Source organism: Aulonocara sp. 'chitande type north' Nkhata Bay, linkage group LG17 (assembly GCF_057382095.1).
Source record: "Aulonocara sp. 'chitande type north' Nkhata Bay isolate Kocher_YH1m ecotype deep benthic linkage group LG17, A_spYH_male_GT1.1, whole genome shotgun sequence".
NCBI lineage: Eukaryota > Metazoa > Chordata > Actinopteri > Cichliformes > Cichlidae > Aulonocara > Aulonocara sp. 'chitande type north' Nkhata Bay.
In genome coordinates this window covers 19,450,009-19,472,673 of record NC_141360.1, presented here as the reverse complement: position 1 = coordinate 19,472,673, position 22,665 = coordinate 19,450,009, and the positions used below count along the sequence as shown (strand labels likewise).

General features: G+C 39.3%; 2 protein-coding genes and 1 non-coding gene across 8 annotated transcripts; 1 reads left to right on the top strand and 2 right to left on the bottom strand.

Annotated features, from left to right (window-relative positions):
• Window positions 1–944: 944 nt before the first annotated feature.
• On the bottom strand, window positions 945–13,211 carry mansc1 (MANSC domain containing 1). Of its 4 annotated transcripts, none has more exons than XM_086270437.1 (4): window positions 10,369–13,211; window positions 7,323–7,649; window positions 6,326–6,466; window positions 945–4,033 (listed from the first exon to the last, which is right to left on the bottom strand). In XM_086270437.1, the coding sequence occupies exons 2-4, from the start codon at window positions 7,573–7,575 to the stop codon at window positions 3,015–3,017; spliced, it is 1,413 nt and encodes a 470-aa protein (XP_086126563.1). In that variant the 5' UTR covers window positions 7,576–7,649; window positions 10,369–13,211; the 3' UTR covers window positions 945–3,014. The 4 variants fall into 4 exon arrangements, with proteins under 4 accessions (XP_086126563.1, XP_086126564.1, XP_086126561.1 ...); XM_086270438.1 differs by having other exon boundaries at window positions 12,202–13,211; XM_086270435.1 differs by having other exon boundaries at window positions 12,174–13,210.
• On the top strand, window positions 4,275–4,347 carry trnat-ugu (transfer RNA threonine (anticodon UGU)). The gene has a single exon. It is a non-coding gene; the product is annotated as a tRNA-Thr (tRNA).
• A 266-nt stretch (window positions 13,212–13,477) lies between the features above and the next one.
• On the bottom strand, window positions 13,478–22,319 carry c4h11orf98 (chromosome 4 C11orf98 homolog). Of its 3 annotated transcripts, XR_015125904.1 has the most exons (5): window positions 22,182–22,319; window positions 20,378–20,502; window positions 20,204–20,301; window positions 15,529–15,977; window positions 13,478–14,838 (listed from the first exon to the last, which is right to left on the bottom strand). XR_015125904.1 is itself a non-coding variant. In XM_086270459.1 (4 exons), exons 1-4 carry the CDS (start codon window positions 22,215–22,217, stop codon window positions 14,723–14,725), a joined length of 375 nt encoding a protein of 124 aa, XP_086126585.1. In that variant the 5' UTR covers window positions 22,218–22,318; the 3' UTR covers window positions 13,478–14,722. The 3 variants fall into 3 exon arrangements, 2 of the variants coding, with proteins under 2 accessions (XP_086126585.1, XP_086126584.1); XM_086270459.1 differs by lacking the exon at window positions 15,529–15,977 and having other exon boundaries at window positions 22,182–22,318; XM_086270458.1 differs by lacking the exon at window positions 13,478–14,838 and having other exon boundaries at window positions 14,845–15,977.
• Window positions 22,320–22,665: the final 346 nt, after the last annotated feature.

Below are 22,665 nucleotides of genomic sequence, written 5' to 3'. Positions count from 1 at the left end.
CTAAGCAAAGATTCTTGATGTGAAGTTTGGGAAGCTTCCTGGCCAAGGATCCAAAATGTTTATTTGATGATCTCGAAGCCTCTTAGTTACCACAAGACAAAAGACATCCTGGAAGATCATCAGTCTGAGGATTTTTTTATGCTAGTTTTTGAGTCGAATAGTGATAATCTTGGAACCGTGATAAAGCAGGAGGATCACCATCTTGGGCCCAGAAACTGACAGACAGAAGGGTCGACCCTGTAAACGCTAACTTTTTGCATACATATTAGCCCTGTGCCATATTTATGGCCAATAAAAGTCTTTGAAACTTGTGAAATGCTTATGACTGTTCTTCACTAAATCATAAAAAAACATTTAACCTTCTTCAAAATAATTTTTGTGCAGCATACATAAATATATCTGGAAAAGTGAAAATATAAAAACTTGAAATTTTGAGGAATTCTCAAACAATTCTCAACTGTTTAACCTGCACCAAGAATTTGTCCAAAGTTGGAGCTCAGCTGGACATGATAGAAAAGAAGCTTGATCAAGAACAGCATCGACCAAAAACTCAAGTTTATGAGAAATCTGCACTAACATAAGGCTGAGACCTTTGGGAGTTTGTTTGCAGTTTTTAACAGAGATGAAATGTGGGTTTTTTTTTCAGCCCTGAAAGAAGTAAAAATACTCAAAAACTTATAATACAAGTTAGATAAATCTTAACTGTGACAGCAAGTTACTCTGAAAATACACATTATATGAAGGTAGAAGCATGCATGGCTCCATGACATATATTTAAGTTTTTGTAGATTTAAAAAACAGATGGGTCAGGTGGAAACTTTTCTCAGACTCAGGCTGATTATTTTTGTTGCTGTAATGAACCTGCTCCCAGTTTGGTTAATACAGAACAGTAATAAATGTGATGCTGTGATAAATGTGAAATTTTATTTAATTTGGAACAACTTTACAAGATTAATTTTGATTATTTGTTGGTAGATCACCCAGACGATAAAAAATCACAGTGGTTCTTTTTAAAATCAAACACACTCAAGCAAAAATAAATCTGCAGTCTCAGATACTTTTCAAAAATCAACAGTTTTTTAATCCTTACAAGAACGAAACATCAAAGTTCAAACTTATGCAAAAGCATCACTTCACAAAACAAGACCAAACTATTACCATCCATGTAATTATTAATTAGACAATCAAAGTAAAAATCAGAGCAGTATCAGTGAAAACGCCTTATTGGTGCAGCTTCAGTTTATCGGACTGCTGCTGCTGCCACCTGGTGGTGAAGTGACACTATAGCAGTCTCGTTTCTGCACATCCAGTACAATACAAACGTCATTATAGGAAAATAGTGCGCAGCAAGTGTCCTCTTACTTATGAAAAAAAATCAGCAGATCATAGTCATTAAAAAAAACAAAAAAACAGGATACAATAGTGCATCGATTTTCAAAGGATTGCATCCATCGTTTGAATATTTATCCACATGTGAAATACAAAATACAAAAACACCACAGTGAGAGAGTGAGTCTGACATCTACACCGGTCAGGTGATTTAAGAAGCAATCACAGGCTCGTATGGCTGAAGCGTGTGGGAGGAAGAAGACATGCAGGTGTATACACAAAGGGCCCCGCGACCCCACGGCGAATCAGAAGAAGGCCAGAATCTGAATCAGAGTCCACTTGTATAGAGTTTCTTCTCGCCAGTCCACTTCAGAAGCTTCCTGAGTTTCTACGAGTAAAAATATTGCTGTTTGTTCTTTGTTCCATCGTCAGCTGAAGTTTTGGACCAATGAGCTTCCCAGCAGAACTCTGAGTTCATTATGTGATCTGAGAGGCCACAGAAGGGCAGTGTTACCGCCTAAAGTCTGAAGGCTGCTTCAAAGTTGCACTATCACTTGTTGCACAAGACTTAAAAAGATCAAGTAACAACTGAGGAATTTGTCTCATGAGAAGTCAAATAATCTAAAAACATAAAAGCCCAAAAAATATCTCAAAGTTTGATTTTTTTTTCACAAAACAAAAACACCTCAAATAAATTCTAAGAATAGTTTTTAAATTAAGAGATATTTTGTCTTCATTGTGAGAATTTTTCAATATAAGTCTACCATCTTTTTCTTTTGTTAACACCAATAACAGAAAAATTAAGGTATGAAGTCCATGATTGGTCTGTGATGAGTTTAAGGAGGCGGAGTCTGAAATGGAATGAGGTTGTCATCTTTGTACTTTACCTACTGACTGTATATAAAAGATGGACATGGTCACTTAAGGTGAATAAAGCTGAAATAATCAACAGTGAAGACTTTAAAAATCATGTGACTGGTGAGTTTGTTGAATGACTTCTTTGTTAGAAACTCTGGAATGGGCGGAGTTTGTTCACTATTGTTATAAACATAAAGTTCAGCTAGCTAAGCCAGCTTAGCTTAGCTTTTACAGGGTTTTTCTTTCCTCAAAATTGGTCTTATGACCAATCTTTTTTAAAATGATCTCTGTCAAAACCCAAACATATGCAGGAAATTTTGTTTTCAGATGTTAATTGAAATGGCACTCATGAGTTTTAGATAGTGCTAGCTGAAACAGCATGGAGGCCATAATTTCTCTACTTAGAAAAAAGTTACTAAAGTATGAACACACAGCACCCCTTGGTTTCTCTTTCAGCTTGCCTCCAGTTTTAAAATAGCAACATGGCAATGGTCACAAACCAACAGGTAATATCAATATCTGTGTCTATCTTTTACATAACATTGGTGGTTTGGGTGTTAAAAACAACAGAAAAAAATGTTGCTAGCAAAGCAGTGCGCTATTTTTTAGAAGATCAAAAAGTGACAGCTGTTTTAAATGCAAAGAAACTAAATATTATGTGTACTCTCCGGCCAATCACAATCCAGTGTTCTCCACAGTATGACAAACCTTTCAGGAGGTGATGTAGGTGCTCCATTATTATGTAACTTTGTGCTATTAAACTAATTGAATAAATTCAATAAATCTCACTGCCCCTCTGGGCTTCCGTCCTTGTAACGTTTTCCTTGTCACACCTCGTAGTGCAGATCATTGAGTTCCAGTCTCGTGTAGTGGCGTCTGTCGAAAGACTCCATTGCTTTGCGGCCTCCAATGGCGAGGGCCATTGTGAGGATGGCAAGCACCAGCACCACAAATGCCACCATGCCGCTTTTCATTGCTCCATGTGCTGCTATCCCTTTGCCTCTGGCAGCACTTGAATTCTGGAGGATGTGGTCAGACTGAACAGCACCTTTGGGGACAATTAAAAGAGTCGCCGCGGGCGTTGTCCTGGTGGTGGGCGCCTCAGTGGTGGTGGTGGTGGTAGTTGTTGTTGTGGTTGTTGAAGGAGGAGTAGGGGGGTTTGTGGTGGTAGTTGACGGAATAGTAGTGGTGGTGGTTGGAGGTGTGGTTGTGGTTGTTGTGGTAGTTGTGGTAGTTGAAAGTGTGGTGGTTAGAGGTGTTGTGGTGGTTGGAAGTGTTGTAGTCGTGGTCGTGGTGGTTTCAGTGTTTGGCTGAAGTTTTTCGGTAGTTCTGTATTTGGCCTCCTTGTTCATTGTTACAACAGGAAGTGAGGTGGTTGGAGTGGTGGTGGGGGTGGTGTTTGGGGTTGTGGTGGGAGTTGAAGTATGAGTTGGCTGGGTGGTGGTGATGCTGATAGGATGAATTTTTCCTTTCCTGGAGGTTTTAGTTTGCTTTTTGGTGGTTTTGTTAGGCTTTTTTATGGAGGTGGTGGAAAGAGGTGATGCTTTTGCAGTGGTGGGTGATGAGGTCACTGCTGCCATTGTGGCAATTATGATGATGGGTGGAGGTGTGGGGGTGGGGGTGGAGGTGGAGGTAGGGGTTGAGGTTGTGGTTGATGGTAAGGTAGTGGTTGTCGGTTGTGTTGTGGTAGTGGTTGTTGTCATTGTGATAGTGGTTGGTGGCATTGTTGTTGTTATACTTTTTGGGGTTGTTGGTTGTGCAGTTGTTGGCGTAGTTGGTGCCAGTGTGGTGGTGGTTGTGATGGTGGTAGTGGTGGGAGGTCTCACAGTGGTTGGATGAAGTAAACCTGTGCAGGAAAGAAAACACAAAGACATAAACTTAAAGATTTGTATAGAATTGTTTGGTCAGCAGGGGGCAGCAAAAATCCACAATCATCCAAAATTCAACACAAACAAGAAAAAGTGAGTTTTAGAAGGCTAAAAAACAATTATACTGACATTTGATCCAATTTGGTAACAACCATTCATGAACGGTTTGGGTTTAGTGGTATGTCACATATTACAGGTGTGTCTCACACTGACATATAGGGCTCCATAGCTCAGGGGTTAGAGCACTGGTCTTGTAAACCAGGGGTCGTGAGTTCAAATCTCACTGGAGCCTTAACTACATGCCTTCTGTGAAAGAACCATACTGTCTGTTAACTCTCTGGGGAAAAAACTCCATGACATAAAATATACCCCATCATTTAAAATGTTTGTTCAGGTGCTTGTTAATTATCTTTCATGATACAGGAAATTTGACACATTAATATTTAAAATTATTATTCTTTTATATACAGGTGAAGATATTTATGATAACCATGATATTTGAAAATAGGACATCAATAATGCACATATATGATAACATTGTATATTATTTGCTAATGTTATGGTTATGGACCTCTATGTAGTTGTATTTTGAGTTTAATTATTCATCCATTCCCTTCCACTTATCTAGTTCAGGGTTGCAGGGGCAGGGTCTGGAGCCTATCCCAGACATGCAAAGGGCTAACACGAAGAGACAGTCAACCAGTCGTGATCACATTTGCACCTAAAGTCTTTAAGTCTGCCGTCATTAGCTATGTCTGGGCCCAAACTACGCTGCAGGTCCCTAAGACTAACGATCACTGCGGCATTACTGAGAGTTGAAAAACTGTCTAAATTCTTTCATCTGTAATAAAATGATCAACATTACTGCTCTACTAGGGGTAACAATTAAGTTTAACATCCAGGCATTCATGAAAATAGAATTTAGGAAATTTAATGGAGTTAGAAGTTAGCAGTGAGTTAGCATCTAAATAGAATATACCATGTTCTGACTGAGATATTTTTGAAAACAAATTAAGACGTACAGCTCTGTTATCACCTTTACTATCACAGGAAAGTAAACAGCAGGGATGTTTTGTTGGGTTACTGAAGCTTGACTAGCTGGTATATAATGATGTACTAGGTGATCGCTAGCGACACAGCTATATTAGCATAATATAATCATTGACGCTGGAGGACGAACACTAACTTTTTTCCACTCAATAAAAGGTAACGTGAGGGTTCCCGATGGTTAGGGATAAATGCAATCGCATGGCAGGATTCTGTAAATGGACCAAACTTCAGTCAGGAGAACAACTGAGATAATCCATCCACAATACGCGGTTAGTAATTAATATACTGCTGCATTGACTGGGTTGTAGTTACATCGCAAGGTTTTAAAAACTGTGCTTTAAAATTAATAGCAGTAATAAAAATTGAGAGGCTGACAGTGATCACTGACTGTTTTTAGGGGCTTTTTTGGGATTATATAGAACAAGATGAAAGCATTAAAACTAGTGCTGACAGCATTAATCTCGTTAAAATGACTCTAACGCCATAACCGCATTAACGCAGCAAATCTCTGTTAGCAAGTTAGCACGGATCGCCCCGTGCGTGGGGTTGCATGGCACTAACACGTTAACGAGCTAAACGTGTTAATGCGTTGTCGCCGTGCAGCCCCACACACGGGACGATCCGCGTTAACTCGCTAACAGAGATTTGCTGCGTTAATGGGGTTATGGCGTTAACGTCATTTTAACAAGATTAACGCTGACAGCACTAATTAAAACGTTAAAAACACAACAGCCTTATTAAACGCAGAGTAGTTTGGACCCGGAAGCAGGATTCATCACAACATCACTTAAAGACCGGATTTAGAATCACCGATTAACCTAACCCCACTAATTGCATGTCTTTGGACTGTGGGAGGAAGCCCTGGAGAAAACCCATACAAACTCCACACAGAACGCACAGCCAAAAATGTGTGTGGGGAGGGTAATTGATGAACGTGACTGATCTTCCACAGGTATCAACATAATATCATTATCATTAATTTTGCTTTTGTTTTTGTTTTTTAATAATAATGAAGTGAAGATCCTACGGTGAAAAATGAAAACTATTTTCTAAACTAATCAATAATACTTCTAGTTTTGGCTTAAATTTACTTATTAAAAATCTTCAAGAATCCGAAGCTGAATGTATGCAAAGCTGGGTCACTCATGTCTTTGTTCATCATGCATTTAATCATCATTATTAAAGTCATTTTCTGTGTTTACAATGAGTATCTGACGTACCTTTGTAGATGTCATAGGTGTTGATGCCCTCCTGAGCCTTCGTTAAAGGACAGTCCTGCTCCATCTGACAGTGGAACAGGAAGCAGTTCTCATCACCAGCGTGTTTGTTCCCGTTGAAAACCACCATGTTGCATTTAGCACCTTCAGAAACACAAAGTTAGTTTTTTCCTTTCACTTTTTTGAGTCACAGTTTTTGGCTTATAGTGGTCTGCTGTGACCTTTGAGACTGATGAGCCTACTATAGAGAAACTGTGATATATCCCACGGTAGCGATGGTTACAGGAAAAAAAAAAAACACTGACCAAAAACCAGATATAGTCTTTAGATGGTTACATGTGGCCGTCAAAGCCAGTAACCTGGGTTATACTTTCTCTGACTAAATTAGGTATACATGACGAAACAAGAAGAGCAGCTCCCCTTTAATGAAGCTTTGATTTTTCTTATGTCTGGTTTTGAAGGTAAATATTTAAATTTACAATCTGCACAAATTACCCAAAACTTTCACCACCAGGGCCAGCGTGACCTCAGTTCTCAGGCTTTCCTGAGCACTATACAAAGGTATCTTGGACATACAGTCATTGCTGTTGTTTCTATAGATCCTGGTGATGATTTTGCAGGGGTGTAAATGGATGGAATGAGCATAGGGTGGCACCAGCCCACCATTTATAATTGGTCCCTACAGACGCTGCTGGCTTTTGTAAATTTCCTTAAGTAATGCTTTTTAAAGCTGTACTTCTTACTGAAGTACAGTATTTCTATTTTATGCTGCTTCCACTTCAACCAGACTTTAGATGCCAGTACATTACTTTATACTCCATACCATTTATTTTAAAGCTTTAACTGGATTAGTATTATCCAATAATATTATGGATAGACTAATGAGTGCTTTTACTTTAGCTACATGCTTCATGCTTTATGGTTCAGACACAGTTTTTTTTAAACATATCTTTAAAAAACATAACCTTTGACCCCCATGTTCCCCATTCACTCTGCTCACCTGGTTTGACTTCCTCTGAGCAGCAGGCGAGGACGCAATCCCGCTCAGAGTGGACCACCCGGGCATCCATGGCTGTTGTCGGTCTGTTTAGCGACAGCCTGACGTCGACTATGGCGCTCTGGTGCTGCCTGGAGAAACACGTCTCCGGTTCCAGTGCTGACACGGGAAGTGATATCATCACTATGAATGTGAAAGCAGCGTAAACGAACAGCATGAGCGTCCCCAAGGGTCGTTCAGAGGTGGGAGGGGTCATGGCTGCAGTGGGCGTACTCAGATCAGAAAGGCCTCGGTGTGCAGAGCAGGACAGCAGAAATCCACAGAGATGAACTGCAGAGCACAAACCCACTGTTATTAAAGTTTAATCAATGATATTATCACTTTAAGTGTTTCACAGCAAACACTCAGAACAACAGAGGCAAGATGACACTGAACGAGAAAAAAGGGCAGGAAACGTCAGGTGGATTTTTTTGGAACCATTGTTTTAAGTCAAACCTTTTAGTACATCTTATTAAGTCTTTCTTGGACTTTGTCTGAGACTTCAAACCCTTGTCAGGATGTCTCAGAGTCCCAGATCTGTCTTGGACCACAAAGAGAGCAAAATTAGATCTGTGGAGAGAAAATAGAAACCTAAAAATGGAAGCTGTTCCTGAAGGAGGTGGCGGGGCAGCTTCTTTTTTTAGATTACTACTGAACGAGGTCAGAAAGATGTTTGAATCAGAGAGAAAAATGTGGTGGAAGAAGCATTCAGACCGCTAATCTAAAGCTATTCCAGCGCTGCATCAAAATTAAGGAAAAGGAAAAGAGGCCACACCTCTAATAATGGAAACTTTAAACCTACAGAGACCACAGGAGGCTGTACATTTAATATGAGAGTCTTTGGGGATTGACGCACTGTTGGGGCCTGAGCTAAACATTAGAGCAGCGGTCCCCAACCCCCGGGCCTCGGTCCGTACCGGTCCGTGAGAGTTGAGGCTCAGGTGTGAAATGTATAGTTTTCAGGGTTTTTATCGGTTTTCAGCATTATTTTGTTATCGTTTTTATCGTTTACTCGGTTTTCCTGGGTCTTTTCATTTGTGTTATGAATAAATTTTCTTTTTTTCGGTACCAGTACTAGTTTTATTCTGTTGTATTTATCCGCGACACCTAAAGGCCGGTCCATGAAAATATTGTCGGGCATAAACCGGTCCGTGGCGCAAAAAAGGTTGGGGACCGCTGCATTAGAGGAATCATGTTTTCAGTGTTTCATTTTTCCACTCCAGTGGTTGACGCTTACAGACAGAAGTGCAAAAATCTTTTACATAAATTGTTGTGACTGAAAATCTGACATAGATCCTTAAAGAGGGCCCATTCTGCTTCACCTGACATCCTGCATATATATTTCCTGTTCCAGCAATGGTACATGTTCATAAGGCTATTTCAAGTCACCACATGGTTGTAGCTCAGGTTCATTCAGCTGTGTATTTCAAAGGTGGATGCTTACAGAACAGGTCAAATATAAAATGCACCTGTCGCACCGCATCACATTCTTTAAGGGTATAACCGATCCATCTCCAATGAGTGGTTTTAAAGTGCATCCTGCATCCAATACTGTATGTCACATTCATCTACAGTTAATGTTTAACCAGACCAGTGTGAGCGATGGTTTAGCTCACTGGGTAGAGCAGGTGATCTATGTCCTGTGGGGCTAATGCAAAGACCTGGGTTTAAATGTGCCCCAAGGCTTTTTGCTGCATGTCTTGTAGTTGTCGTAGCGTTCCTGTCTTTTCGCCATTGTTTTACTGCAATAAAAGCTACCCCCCCCCACAAAAAAAAGAAAAAAAGAAAATTTATGTCCACACAGCAGTCCTATATGTCTTGATTAAGAATGGCTCAGAGGTTCCTGACAGTGTTGCTGGACTCAATCCAGAGTAAACATCTAGTTAGACACCATTTTTTTAAAGATAGAGTCGAGTACCATAACCTCAGTTTTGTCATCCAGGCCTTTAAGTCATGCCTGTAATTTAACTAGCTGATTTGTTTCATGGTTAAATACAGCTGGGTGTCAGCTGCATAGCACTAAAAATGTTAGCAGCACTTTTTAAAAATAATATTGCACAAGAGAATCAAAGGATCTACGAATCGATGAAGTCATCAAAACTTAGAGAGCCCCTGATTAGACTGATGAGGACATCAGAAGCCCCTTAAAGGTGGATTTCACCATATTTAAGTTTTTCTATACTGCTAAGATGGTAGAAAAGAGGACTGTGATTACATATTACTCCTTACAGCTCTTATTAACTCAGGTGTTATCTGTGATGAGGTAAACATTAATCTCACGTCACAAAGTGTTCTACATCCTGATTATCACGTTTACTCACGGGGGGTGTAATCGAAAGATTCTGAGAACACGTCCATTACCACTTACACTGTGCACTCCAACCTCAACCTCTGTTTCAAACTGCCTTGATGTTCATGTGAAAGATCATTACAGGTGAGGAGGTTTAGAATTAGACTCTATACAGTATGATACTGTGTGCACTTTTCCTGTAGCATCCTGAGGCGTCTCGTGGAGAATCCTGGAAGTAAACCAGGTGCACATTTTCGCATTGAGTCTCCAACTGACTTTTGTCATGTGCAAGCGGGCATTTATTTCTAAAACACATCAAATTCACTTTGTAGTTCCTGTTTGTCACTTCCTTCCCACTTCTGCTCCGTGCAGCCTGATGCAGAGCCTATTAAAAAGTACACCTGGCGTGACTTTAGGCTGCTGCTGGGATGCTTCTCTGTGGTGTGTCTGCTAAGCACATTAAAAACGCAGTGTTTTTGGCTACATAAGCAAAATTTACACTCATCTTTTTTACCACATTTGCTTTACTGTGATCTCATCCACGTCCTCAAAAATTTAAATATAGTTGAAAGATCATCGTTTGGATTTGGTGGAATAAATCCAGCTCCCATTGCACAAGTACAGAAGATGAAGAGGACCTTGTTTCCATGTACAGCCTACTTAACATGTTAGTTTGTATAAAGAGTTTTGAGTATTTAATAATTAAGAGCAGAAACTCACCGACCGTGTGAACAGTCCTCCTTTAGATGCTCAGCAGCTCTGTGGGTCCACAGTCCACAGAGCAGGACTTTAGCCTGTTTTTCTGCTACGGCTGCTCTCCTATCAGCTTTACAGCTGCTGTTATCTGAGCCACTATCAGACAGATTAGTGCTCCTTATTCACGACAACATGATGACCCTGTTTTTATGTCAGCATCGTCCTCTACTCAACAGGAACCCTCAGCATGAACTTTTACTCACAGCAGTTTAACCCTCATTCTCCATCTTCCCTGTGCTAATGTGTTATACTAGCTTAACCATGAGTCTGTAAGTAGCCACCAGGCAGCACATCATTATATGTCAACTAACTCGACTTCACTAACTCCAAATATGACTTCATCTTTTTAGAAATCCACATCAGAACGTGGTATATAATCTCGCTAGTCCTCGTTTTAATGGGTGCTTGGATGAACCTTTCCTGTAACATCTGGGAGGACTGTCATGGTGATCATTTTATTAGTTTTTTTTTTTTTTTTAGAAAGAGAAATTCTAACAAACCAGAGTTAGAGGTGAGTTTAATCTCTATATATTTTATGTTTTTTAATTTAGTCTTTAATTTCGTAAAATCTGCAACAAAGTTAATTAAAAACATAAGAATGTCATGGGGTGTATTCTTCCATGTCATATACAGCCTCCTCACATACTATCATGTCCACATAAAAGCCTAAAGAAATCAACAACAATTTCACAACCTGTCGAGTTATCTTACCACTAAATCAGGAAAATAACTCACTATGCTTATAGTGTACAATAAGGCTGTAATCAACTAAAACTAGCACAGAGCTTAACAAAATGCATCATTGATGTAAAAGCAGAATAGTGATGTAATAACCTCACAGAGCCGGTTTCATGACTCTGACAACATGACAACTCAGGGGCTGTTCGGGCATTAAAAAAAGTAAAAGGAGAAGAAGTAGTTTTAATTTTTAACTAATGTCTTCTTAGTCTTAGTTCACTGTAATAAACTTTAGTCTGACATTAAACTTCAACAGAGTTTAAATAAGTGAGTTTAGGGCTAAGTGTAAATTACCTGCATGGCTAAAAGTTGCTACCTGAAAAATGAATAAATAAAAAAGTCCAATTTTAGAGATCTAAAACCTGAACCTTATTAACAGTATAAAAAGCCAAAACTGTGACTTCTGTGATACTTTTCTGATTTCAGACTATAGTTTCAAGTTTAACTAAATAAAACTCAAAGATCTTTTTGTAAATTTTGCCTGTTATTAGAATCAGACTTGCCAATCACAAGTCATTAGCCCATGAGCCCAAACTGCGACAGTGAAAAAGCTCAAGCTCCAGCAGCTATTCCATCTTTTATATAAAATCTATGATTGAGGCACTGACTCCATCCATACATCACATCAACAGCAGAACACAGGATGACGTCACACAGATATCCCAGCTGTTATTAAGAGAGGAAATAAACGTCAATTTATAACATGGGAGTCTATGGGGACTGACTCTGTGGAGCCCCTGCTGGACGTCAGAAGAACTGCAGCTGTTGTTCTCTCAGCTCCTTTTGGATAATAAGAACTTGAGAGCACCTGCCCGGGCTGAGCCTGAGCTCAAGGCCAAAAATCTGTAATAAAGTGTGTAATAAATGAAATGCGCTGCACACATGACCGCATCTATAAGCTGGAGTCTTAGCACGAAGCTAATGTGTTGCTGCACACAGCACCTGCCCTTCAAACCTGCCCTGTACTGGTTTTACTGGTGCGGTAATGGAGCCTAATTGGGACACGAAGCGGCCGAAATGCGTTTTGTTACCTGAGCGGTCAGCGGGGACACAGATTACCTCGGCGCCGCCTCCATCGTCCCTCCGGCGGTCAGTGCGATGTGATGTGATGAGTCGGTGTTTGTTCAAACCAGCTTAGTTCCAGTAAGAAGCCTCAGCCGTCCCGACAGGACATGATGCTCAAACAAAAAGAAGGCAGAGGACGCGTTTCTGTTGTCTTAATAACGAACCCGGCTGTTCTCCGCCTGCAGAGGATGGAGGACGTTACATGATGGCTGGTGCGGAGGATCTGCTGCTTGTCTCCTGAGTCTGACCCATTTTAGTCTTTGTCCTCTGGTAGGGGGAGGGAAGGAGCCTGCATCCCCAATCTGAGGCTCACTGCCGTCTGATGTTCTTCCAAAAAGCCGGAAAAATATCAGAGAAACAGCCGGAGAAACCGGACACAAAGAGCTTCAGATGTTTCAATAAAGACACAGTTTATATAAGAGCTCCATACGGAGCCTCATCAATAATTAAATCTGATCATGAACAAAACATCTGAGAGAAAGGATGCCAGCGTGAAGCGGATCAATAGTTTATAAAACCTCCAACATGTATGGAAGACCATTAACGCCTCTAAAACATTACAAAAACAACATAGGTGTAAATTCGACTGAATTTATGGAAGCCCATAAAGACATTAGAACTTAAATAATAAATAAAACAATTGCAGTAAGTCAAAATCTGGACAACAAATTTTGAAACATACGGAAGCCCAATATACCCCCCTGAAAAAAATACAACTAATGGGATGTATAAATAGTAAATAAAAATAGATAATGTAAGCTTATTTGAAGCCTTCAAATAAAATGAAAAAGTAAAACAAAACTGAACCTAATATCAAAATCATGGAAGTGCATTAAAGATCAAAAATAAAAAAATTAGATAAAAGAAAAAAAAAAACCTGGTTGTGGAGGGCTAGTGCCAGTTACAGCTGTTATGGGGTGGGGTACACAATGGATGGATGAATGGACTTAAATGGAAGCGCAATACAACCCTATAAGTAAAAACAAATAATGAGAACTCCCTGGAGCTTTCTGAAAACATTTTATTATCTATCTATCTTTCTTAAGAATATGGGGACATATTAATATTTAAAACAATATTATTTAATTTTTAATAAGTTTGGAAACCCATTAAAGCCCTTTGATAATAATTGAATCGCAATGATGAACACAAACATCTAGAATTAACTGGACTAAATGTTTGGACTTACTAAAAGGTCAAAAAGACAAAACGTTTATAAACAACTCTCCAATAAATAAATAAATAAATAAAGTATATCAGAACTATGGAGGCTCATTAATTCTGAAAACATTTAATTGTATATATTTTTATACACAGTTCATAGAACTCATGAGAGAAAATATTTCTTAAAATAAACCCGAATTAACCACCTAGAAAAACTTATTAAAACATGACTTGACATATGGAAGCTCATCAAAGTATGTCAGAAAACACAAATAGTGACATACGTAAAAAAACAAAACAAAGCACAATACCTTTAAGCATGGAAACCTATGATGTTATTTCCCAATAAAAAAACAGAAGTCAGCAAAAATTAAACAAGGATTTATCAGGTCTTTATTTGAATAACGTGTCAAAAATGAACATAGTTTGTGTTAAACTGTAACAAAATTTTCTTTCAACATAAACTGCTGAAGAGCCAAAATGAGTTTTAATGTGCAGTTTACATTTGAACCTGGATGTTCCCATCAAGCACAAATGTTTACCAAACTGTGTCAGGAAAATAATAAGTCAAATATTTATGAACCAACAACTAAGAAAGGTTAAAAAAAATCTGAATTATTATATAATCTAAATAATGAATAGAAACTTCTGATGATGTATAAAATTTTAATGAACTAGGTGGAACAGAAGGTTAAAGGTCAAAGCTCATGACCCATTTAATTAAACAAGCTTACAAGATGAATGCTGTAACAACCACAGGTCCAAATGTTGCCCTCAAACTCTGCAGGTGCTGCGACGCTAACAGAGATATAAAATAAAAACCCAATCACATATGGAAACCCATTTCTGCCAAATAACAAAATGAAAGTGTAAAATGCCTTTGGTTAGTCAAAAATTACAAAAATATCTTCAGACAGTAAATTTAAAACAATATCATATTTTTTCATATTTTTGCCAGTGAAGTTACATTTTTAATTCTCACAAAACTTTTACACCATAGAAAGACATTTGGTCTTTTCACTAACATACTAATTTAACTTAGAATAACCTCAAGTTTTTTGTTTAAATGATTGATTAAAGCTGTTTTGGTTAAGAATCTGCAAAAGATCAAATAAAAATAAAACAGTGTGAGCCTCAAACAAATTCAGATTTATTTACAACTAAAATAAAAGCAGCTCAATTAATATTTGAGGGGAAACATTTTTGGCAGAAAGGGGCTTCCATGTCAACTGTTGTAGTTTTTTCTTCTGCAGAAACAAACTACAGGACGGACGTCCTTATTGTCCATTAGTCTCAAAGTTGAGGCGCCGGCATGGACGTCTGAGCAGGGACTCATAGTGCAGACATATCTTCATTCAACATCCACCATCTCTACATCGTCCTGGCATCCGGACGCCTTCTTGTTCTTCTTCTTGGTCTGAGCTGATGAGGTGTTGTGCTTCTTCTGTGGTGCTGCTGTTGATTCCACTACAGAGAGACGAATGATGAGCAATTTTATTTTAGTGTCATAAAAAAGTATCAATAAAACACCAGAAGTTGAAAAACAACACAAAATGCAGCTGATGATCAGTCAGCTTTGATGCAGAACATGTGGAATCTAACTGGATGATGGACAAATGCATCATTTCCTGTGTCCACTATGTGGTGTTAAACCCCCCCCAAAAAAACAACCTTCACTCTCTAATCATCTGTGTCAGTATGTAACGTGTAGAACACACAGTGATAATCAGTGTTGGGGAGTAACATAATACATGTACCGGCATTATGTACTTAAAATACAAAATATGAGTAACTGTATTCTGTTACAGTTACCATTTAAAAAGGTGGTATTCAGAATACAGTTACTTTGTTGAAATAAATGGATTACACAGCAGTACAGTCCTATTTCACCTGTTAGGCTATGCCCTCTCTATTTTTGGTAATTCCATGCCGGTGGAGACCCAAACAAAAGACGCATTAAGAGGCTCTAATGCCTGGGTCTCACGGCCCATGTCACCTCTACTTGCCGCCAGCATAATGACGTGAAGAAATATTTTTGTAATTATTATTCAAAACATTATTTAATATGAAGGTGATAGCCAGAGTGTTAAAGGCATAGCCCTAAAGAATGTAGCCTCATGGGCAGTGTAGTGCTGCAGGGAGAATGGACTGTCATACCCGTTATGTGTCTGTGAGCGCGAGGGAGGGAGAAAAAGGAGAATCGAAAGTACGAGTTGTCACCAAGCAGAAACAGGAGCTGGAAGCATGTAAATATAACAATAACCACAGCAGCCAAAAACAGTGCCCGACAAGCCCAGTTGTAAGTAAGCTATTAAGACTCGACTGTACACCGTGTTCGTGTTTTCCTCCGAAACAATAAGTTTAATTCAATTCAATTTTATTTATATAGCGCCAAATCACAACATAAGTCGCCTCAAGGCGCTTCATAGATACAGAGAAAAACCCAACAATCATATGACCCCCTATGAGCAAGCACTTTGGCAACAGTGGGAAGGAAAAACTCCCTTTTAACAGGAAGAAACCTCCGGCAGAACCAGGCTCAGGGAGGGGCGGCCATCTGCTGCAACCGGTTGGGGTGAGAGAAGGAAGGCAGGATAAAAGACATGCTGTGGAAGAGAGACAGAGGTTAATAGCAGATATGATTCAATGCAGAGAGGTCTGTTAATACATAGTGAGTGAGAAAGGTGACTGGAAAGGAAAAACTAAATGCATCATGGGAATCCCCCGGCAGCCTACGTCTATTGCAGCATAACTAAGGGAGGATTCAGGGTCACCTGGTCCAGCCCTAACTATATGCTTTAGCAAAAAGGAAAGTTTTAAGCTTAATCTTAAAAGTAGAGATAGTGTCTGTCTCCTGAATCCAAACTGGAAGCTGGTTCCACAGAAGAGGGGCCTGAAAGCTGAAGGCTCTCCCTCCCATTCTACTTTTAAATACTCTAGGAACAACAAGTAGGCCTGCAGAGCGAGAGCAAAGTGCTCTAATAGGGTGATATGGTACTACAAGGTCACTAAGATAAGATGGGGCCTGATTATTTAAGACCTTGTATGTGAGGAGCAGGATTTTGAATTCAATTCTGGATTTAACAGGAAGCCAATGAAGGGAAGCCAAAACAGGAGAAATATGCTCTCTCTTTCTAGTCCCTGTCAGGACTCTTGCTGCAGCATTTTGGATTAGCTGAAGGCTTTTCAGTGAGTTTTTTGGACATCCTGATAATAATGAATTACAGTAGTCCAGCCTGGAAGTAATAAATGCATGAACTAGTTTTTCAGCGTCACTCTGAGACAGGATATTTCTAATTTTAGAGATGTTGCGCAAATGGAAGAACGCAGTCTTACATATTTGTTTAATATGTGCATTGAAGGACATGTCCTGGTCAAAAATGACTCCAAGGTTCCTCACAGCGTTACTGGAGGCCAAGGTAATGCCATCCAGAGTAAGAAGCTGGTTAGATACCATATTTCTAGGCTTTTCAGGGCCGAGTACAATAACCTCAGTTTTATCTGAATTAAGAAGCAGAAAGTTAGCGGCCATCCAGGTCTTTATGTCTTTAAGACATTCCTGCAGTTTAACTAATTGGTGTGTGTTATCTGGCTTCATGGACAGATAGAGCTGGGTGTCATCTGCATAGCAGTGAAAATGTATGCTATGTCTTCTAATGATGCTGCCTAAGGGAAGCATGTATAATGTAAACAGAATTGGTCCTAGCACTGAACCCTGTGGAACTCCATAATTAACCTCAGTGTGTGAAGAGGACTCTCCATTTACATGAACAAATTGGAGTCTATTAGATAGATATGATACAAACCACTGCAGTGCAGTACCTGTAATACCTACAGCATGTTCTAATCGCTCTAATAGGATATTATGGTCGACAGTATCGAATGCTGCACTAAGGTCTAGCAGGACAAGCACAGAGATGAGTCCACTGTCAGAGGCCATAAGAAGATCATTTGTAACCTTCACTAAAGCTGTTTCTGTGCTGTGATGAGCTCTGAAACCTGACTGAAACTCTTCAAATAAACCATTCCTCTGCAGATGATCTGTTAGCTGTTTGACAACTACTCTTTCAAGGATTTTTGATATGAAAGGAAGGTTGGAGATTGGCCTATAATTAGCTAAGACTGCTGGGTCTAGAGATGGCTTTTTGAGTAAAGGTTTAACTACAGCTAGCTTGAAGGCCTGTGGTACATAGCCGATCATTAGAGATAGGTTGATCATATTTAAGATCGAAGAATTAATTAATGGCAGGACTTCTTTGAGCAGTTTTGTAGGAATGGGGTCTAAAAGACACGTTGATGGTTTGGAGGAAGTAATTATTGAAGTTAACTCAGAAAGATCAATTAGAGAAAAAGAGTCTAACTTAACATCAATGGTACTAAGAGTAGCTGTAGATAATATTACATCTGTTGGATAATTATTGGTAATTTTTTCTCTAATGATAAAAATTTTATTTGTGAAGAAGTTCATGAAGTCATTACTAGTTAACGTTAAAGGGATGGTTGGCTCAAAAGAGCTCTGACTTTTTGTCAGCCTGGCTACAGTGCTGAAGAGAAACCTGGGGTTGTTTTTATTTTCTTCAATCAGTGATGAATAGTAAGATGTTCTGGCTTTGCGGAGGGCTTTCTTATAAAGCAACAAACTATTTATCCAGGCTAAATGATGATCCTCTAAATTTGTGACACGCCATTTCCTCTCCAGATTACGAGTTATCTGCTTTAGGGTACGTGTTTGAGAATTATACCACGGAGTCCGGTACTTCTGATTAGAGACCTTAGTTTTCACAGGAGCTACAGTATCCAGAGTCGTACGTAGTGAGGAGGTGAAATTATTAACAAGATAATCGACCTCTGTTGGGGTAGTGTTCAGATAGCTGCTCTGCTCTATGTTGGTACAGGGCATTGAAGATGATAACAGTGGGTGGATTATATTCTTAAACTTAGTTACAGTGCTTTCAGAAAGACATCTACTTTGATAAAGTCTACTCTTCACCGCTGTGTAATCAATTATTGTAAATGTAAATGTTATCAGGAAATGATCAGACAGGAGAGGGTTTGCAGGAAACACTGTTAAATGTTCAGTTTCTATGCCATATGTTAAAACAAGATCTAGAGTGTGATTAAAGTGGTGGGTGGGTTCTTTTACATTTTGAGAGAAGCCAATTGAGTCTAATAACAGATTAAATGCCATGTTGAGGCTGTCATTTTTAGCATCTACATGGATGTTAAAATCACCCACAATAATTATTTTATCTGAGCTCAGAACTAAATTAGATATAAAGTCTGAGAAATCAGACAGAAACTCTGTATAAGGCCCAGGTGGACGATAGATGATAACAAGTAAGACTGGTTTCTGAGTTTTACAGCTGGGGTGGACGAGGCTAAGCATCAGGCTTTCAAATGAATTAAAAGTCTGTCTTGGTCTTTCATTAATTAATAGGCTGGTGTGAAAAATTGCTGCCACACCGCCCCCTCGGCTTGTGCTTCGAGATTTCTGGTAGTTAGAATGACTCCGGGGTGTTGATTCATTTAAACTAACATAATCATCCTGCTGCAACCAGGTTTCTGTAAGGTAGAGTAAATCAATTTGTTGATCAATTATTAAGTCATGTACTAACAGAGACTTGGAGGAGAGAGACCTAATATTTAATAATCCACATTTCACTGTTTTACTCTTTGGTTCAGATGTGGATACTTTATTGTTCTTTCTTTGTAATTGTTTATGTTTAAGTTGTTTGTTGCTGGTTTTTAGTTTGTTTTTTGTCTGTTTGGGAGCCGACACAGTCTCTATGGAGATGGGTTTTTGGGGGGGTAGCAGGAGGAGAGAAGCTGCAGAGAAGCGTGTAAGACTGCAACTCTGCTTCCTGGTCCCAACTCTGGATAGTCATATTTTGGGGGGTTTAATAAATTTGTCCATATTTCTAGAAATGAGAGCTGCTCCATCCAAAGTGGGATGGATGCCGTATAGTTTTCTATACAAGATCGCTGCAAAAAGTGCAGCCTTACCTAATGTCCACCTACTGTTACTCATTTTATATTAGGATTTAAAAATGTAGTTGGTATTGGTTTGGCGAGTAACCTTCAGTACTAGTAATAAATCACACAGCAATAGTACATTAATGTAGTTATAAAAAGCATGATAATATATTAAATAATCCAAAGTATTCAGAATACGTTACTCTCATTGAGTAACGTAACGGAATACATTACAAAATACATTTTGGGGCATGTATTCTGTAATCTGTAGTGGAATACATTTTAAAAGTAACCTTCCCAACACTGGTGATAATGTCATATCAATCAGCTAAAACTGACGTCTTGCTGCCATTAGGTGGCGCTATGACTAGCGTTCAATGTTGCCACGTGGATGTCTTTAAGCCTTTGAGGCAGAGTGGACAATATGCATTTGAGTTTCAATGAAAAGTCAAAACTTTCATAATTTTGCATTGCCACAGTCTGCAGTTTTCCAAGAAGAGATAAATTACGAAGACTGGAAATAATAAAAACAATGCATCCCAAATGCTTTACCTATTTGTTAAGGTTATCTTATGACTGCATGAGAGTTTTGTTCTTGGGATGTTACATTTTTCCAATTTTTCCATAAACACCCAGAGCGTATGTAAATTTTCATCCATGCCCAAATTCAAAATAAGATTAATTAATGTAAAGTAATAAACGGAGCAATCCCAACTGGTCTTTCATATGTTTAGGTCTAAAGCTTAGTGGACCACACAGGTCTGGAAACCAGAGCCGCACACTAACACCGACTGAAGTACCTGAGAGATGCTGAAAACACTTAAGGAGAGAGTCAGTCAGAAGGTTTGGCACTCTTTACCTTCCATAGAGGCCTTCTCCTTCTGCTGGTGTTGCAGCTGTTTAATCAGCTTCCTCTTCTTCTTCCCTGACAGCGTGATGTTGGCTCTCGGACTCGTCCTGATGGGACAGAAAATGTCACAACGCGCTGCGGCCATGAGAAGGTGGAGGAAGGAGGGGGTCAGCTGACACTCACCTTCTCTTCTTCAGGTGATGGATGGTGATGAGACCTTCATCCACCACAGCTCCCACGATCTGATGCCGCTTCCTCTTCTCACGGCTCAGAACTCGCCGGCGCTTGAAAAGCTTCTTCCCCAACTCCTGCAAGAGAACCACGACACGTTCAAGGAAGGCAGAAACACTCGAGTGTTTAGAGCTCCTCATCAGATATGAAGGAACAAACAACAACAGCTGAAACATATCCAGGCTTTCTTTGAATTAGCTGACTCAAACAACTTAAACTCAGAGACAATGCAGATCTGAAACTGACGGTTAGAATCTAAATCAGGGGTAGATGAGAACTGGGCGAAAAATGCTCTGTGGGATATTTTGTTCTGAAAGTTGGAGTTGACATTCTGAGGACATAGTAATAAGTGTTTCTTTTCACTGAGCTCCATCTACTTCAGTCACACTTTATCACACAAGAAAAGCTACAGAGAAACGACCCAACAGGTTGTGTTTATGAAACATCTGCAGCAGAGAGTGATGTACATAACCCAATGTAATCAAGACACAGCCACAGTTTGTTATTGATGCATTTAATGTAATCTTGAAGCAGGTGGTAAATAAATCAGTATGTGTCTTGCAGCCGATTTAAACTGAAACCACAAAGTTAGGTTTAAAGTGTTAGCAGCTACACTGGAAACCAACAGAGTTTTAAAAACTTTCCATTTTCCTGTAAATGGGGACCGCTGATCTTGATCATAGACACTGGACATGGTTGCCACAGTAGAGTGAGTCTTCCACAAGTGATTTGTGGTTGTATCACATTTAATATGGCAGACAACTCTCAAGTAATATGCATATGAAGCCGTAAACAGATGATCAGTTCTTTTTTTTCAGTGAGAGAACTGCAAACTGCAGATGAAGTATTCAAACTACGAACACAGTAACAACAGCACATATAGTTTTTTTGTTTTTATTCCTGGCATTCATTCATCCATATTCTTTCACTTATCTAATTCCAGGTCGTGGGGTTGGAAGGGGGGCTGGAGCCAATCACAGCTACCATAGGGTGAGAGGTGAGGTACACCTGGAATAGTCGCCAGCCTGTAGCAGGGCTCACTTTTCTGGCAGTTTAGCTTAAATAATCTTAACATGTTGTTGTTGTTGTTTTACTGCACTTTTTACTGTTTTCACAGACTGATTGTAACACCAGCGTCAGTTTATAAAGAGAGAAAAGTACCATTGACCAGAACTGAGTTTAGCTCCACAACAGACACGGTTTCTCACGTGACCCGCTTGGAAAACGTAACTGTCCATTGATGGCTTAAAAGGATTTCTCCACCAGGCTGTGGAAGAAAGACCTGAACATACTAACGATTACTTCAAAGTTTAAAACCTGCAGCTGTGCATCTGCCATGTTAGAAATTAACAGCCATAAAAATAATAATTTAAGCCATTAGAGCACCTTTGCTGCTTCCGGTTACTGGATAATCTATTCTTCTTAGAGCTGTAGCTGTTGTTTGTCTCGTGACGTTTCGATCGATGCAGTTTACTTGCCGTCCACAGGGTGTCCCAGTTTCCTGAAGTTACAATGCGCTCCACTAACAAAGGGATTGCACCAACACATTTAAAACAATTCCTCAAAATGTTTTAAGGCTATATTCGACTTCCCGCAACTGACAATACTGGAGAGGAAACTGTCTCAAAGGACTGATTCATTACTATAACTGTAGGGGGGTGTGAACAAAACTTTAACATCTGTCTGACTCGTTATTGTTTCCTGAATGTGCCCTCGGCTCCAACCGACTAACAGAAGGAAAAACAGGATTTCTTACAGTTTTCGGTTTGTTTATTCCTCCCGGAGGTGCCATGCTGACCAGCTCACGTGGAACACAGACTTCTTCTTCTGCGCTCTAAATCCTGGCTGTCCTCAGGCCACACGGCTCCTCACTGCCCCCAGCAGTCGTGACGAAACATTACAACGAAGCCCGGAGTTCAACGGCAAAACACCGTCACGTAAAAACAAGAAATTACAACTTTTATCTCAGACATAGTTTACACACAACGATAAAAATATGAACGTATAAATTATTCTTCTTGTTAGTATTAATAGCATTACTGTGCATAACTCATTGTTTCAGAATTATTCTTAAACTGCATTTTTATAGCATTTAAAATAGATTCACAATTTTTAATTGGACAGGTCAAGTGCAGTTTATTTATTTATTTAGTCCTAATCAATTTTGCAACATTTTACTAAGCAACAACGAAGTAAACAAAGGACTACAAAAAGTTTAACAAAACAGTTACAGACAAATG

Bases quoted from the DNA above. Each gene is read 5' to 3' on its own strand.
- mansc1 (XM_086270436.1), bottom strand. From the start codon at position 7,575: ATGACCCCTCCCACCTCTGAACGACCCTTGGGGACGCTCATGCTGTTC. The intron at 6,467-7,322 runs GTGAGCAGAGTG...GTGTTTCTGAAG, and splicing joins CTCAGAGGAAGTCAAACCAG to GTGCTAAATGCAACATGGTG. The intron at 4,034-6,325 runs GTACGTCAGATA...TTTCCTGCACAG, and splicing joins CACCTATGACATCTACAAAG to GTTTACTTCATCCAACCACT.
- c4h11orf98 (XM_086270458.1), bottom strand. From the start codon at position 22,217: ATGGCACCTCCGGGAGGAATAAACAAACCGAAAACT. The intron at 20,503-22,181 runs GTAAGAAATCCT...GTTCTCTTGCAG, and splicing joins GAATAAACAAACCGAAAACT to GAGTTGGGGAAGAAGCTTTT. The intron at 15,978-20,203 runs GTAAAGAGTGCC...TCTCTTCCACAG, and splicing joins GGAGAAGGCCTCTATGGAAG to CATGTCTTTTATCCTGCCTT.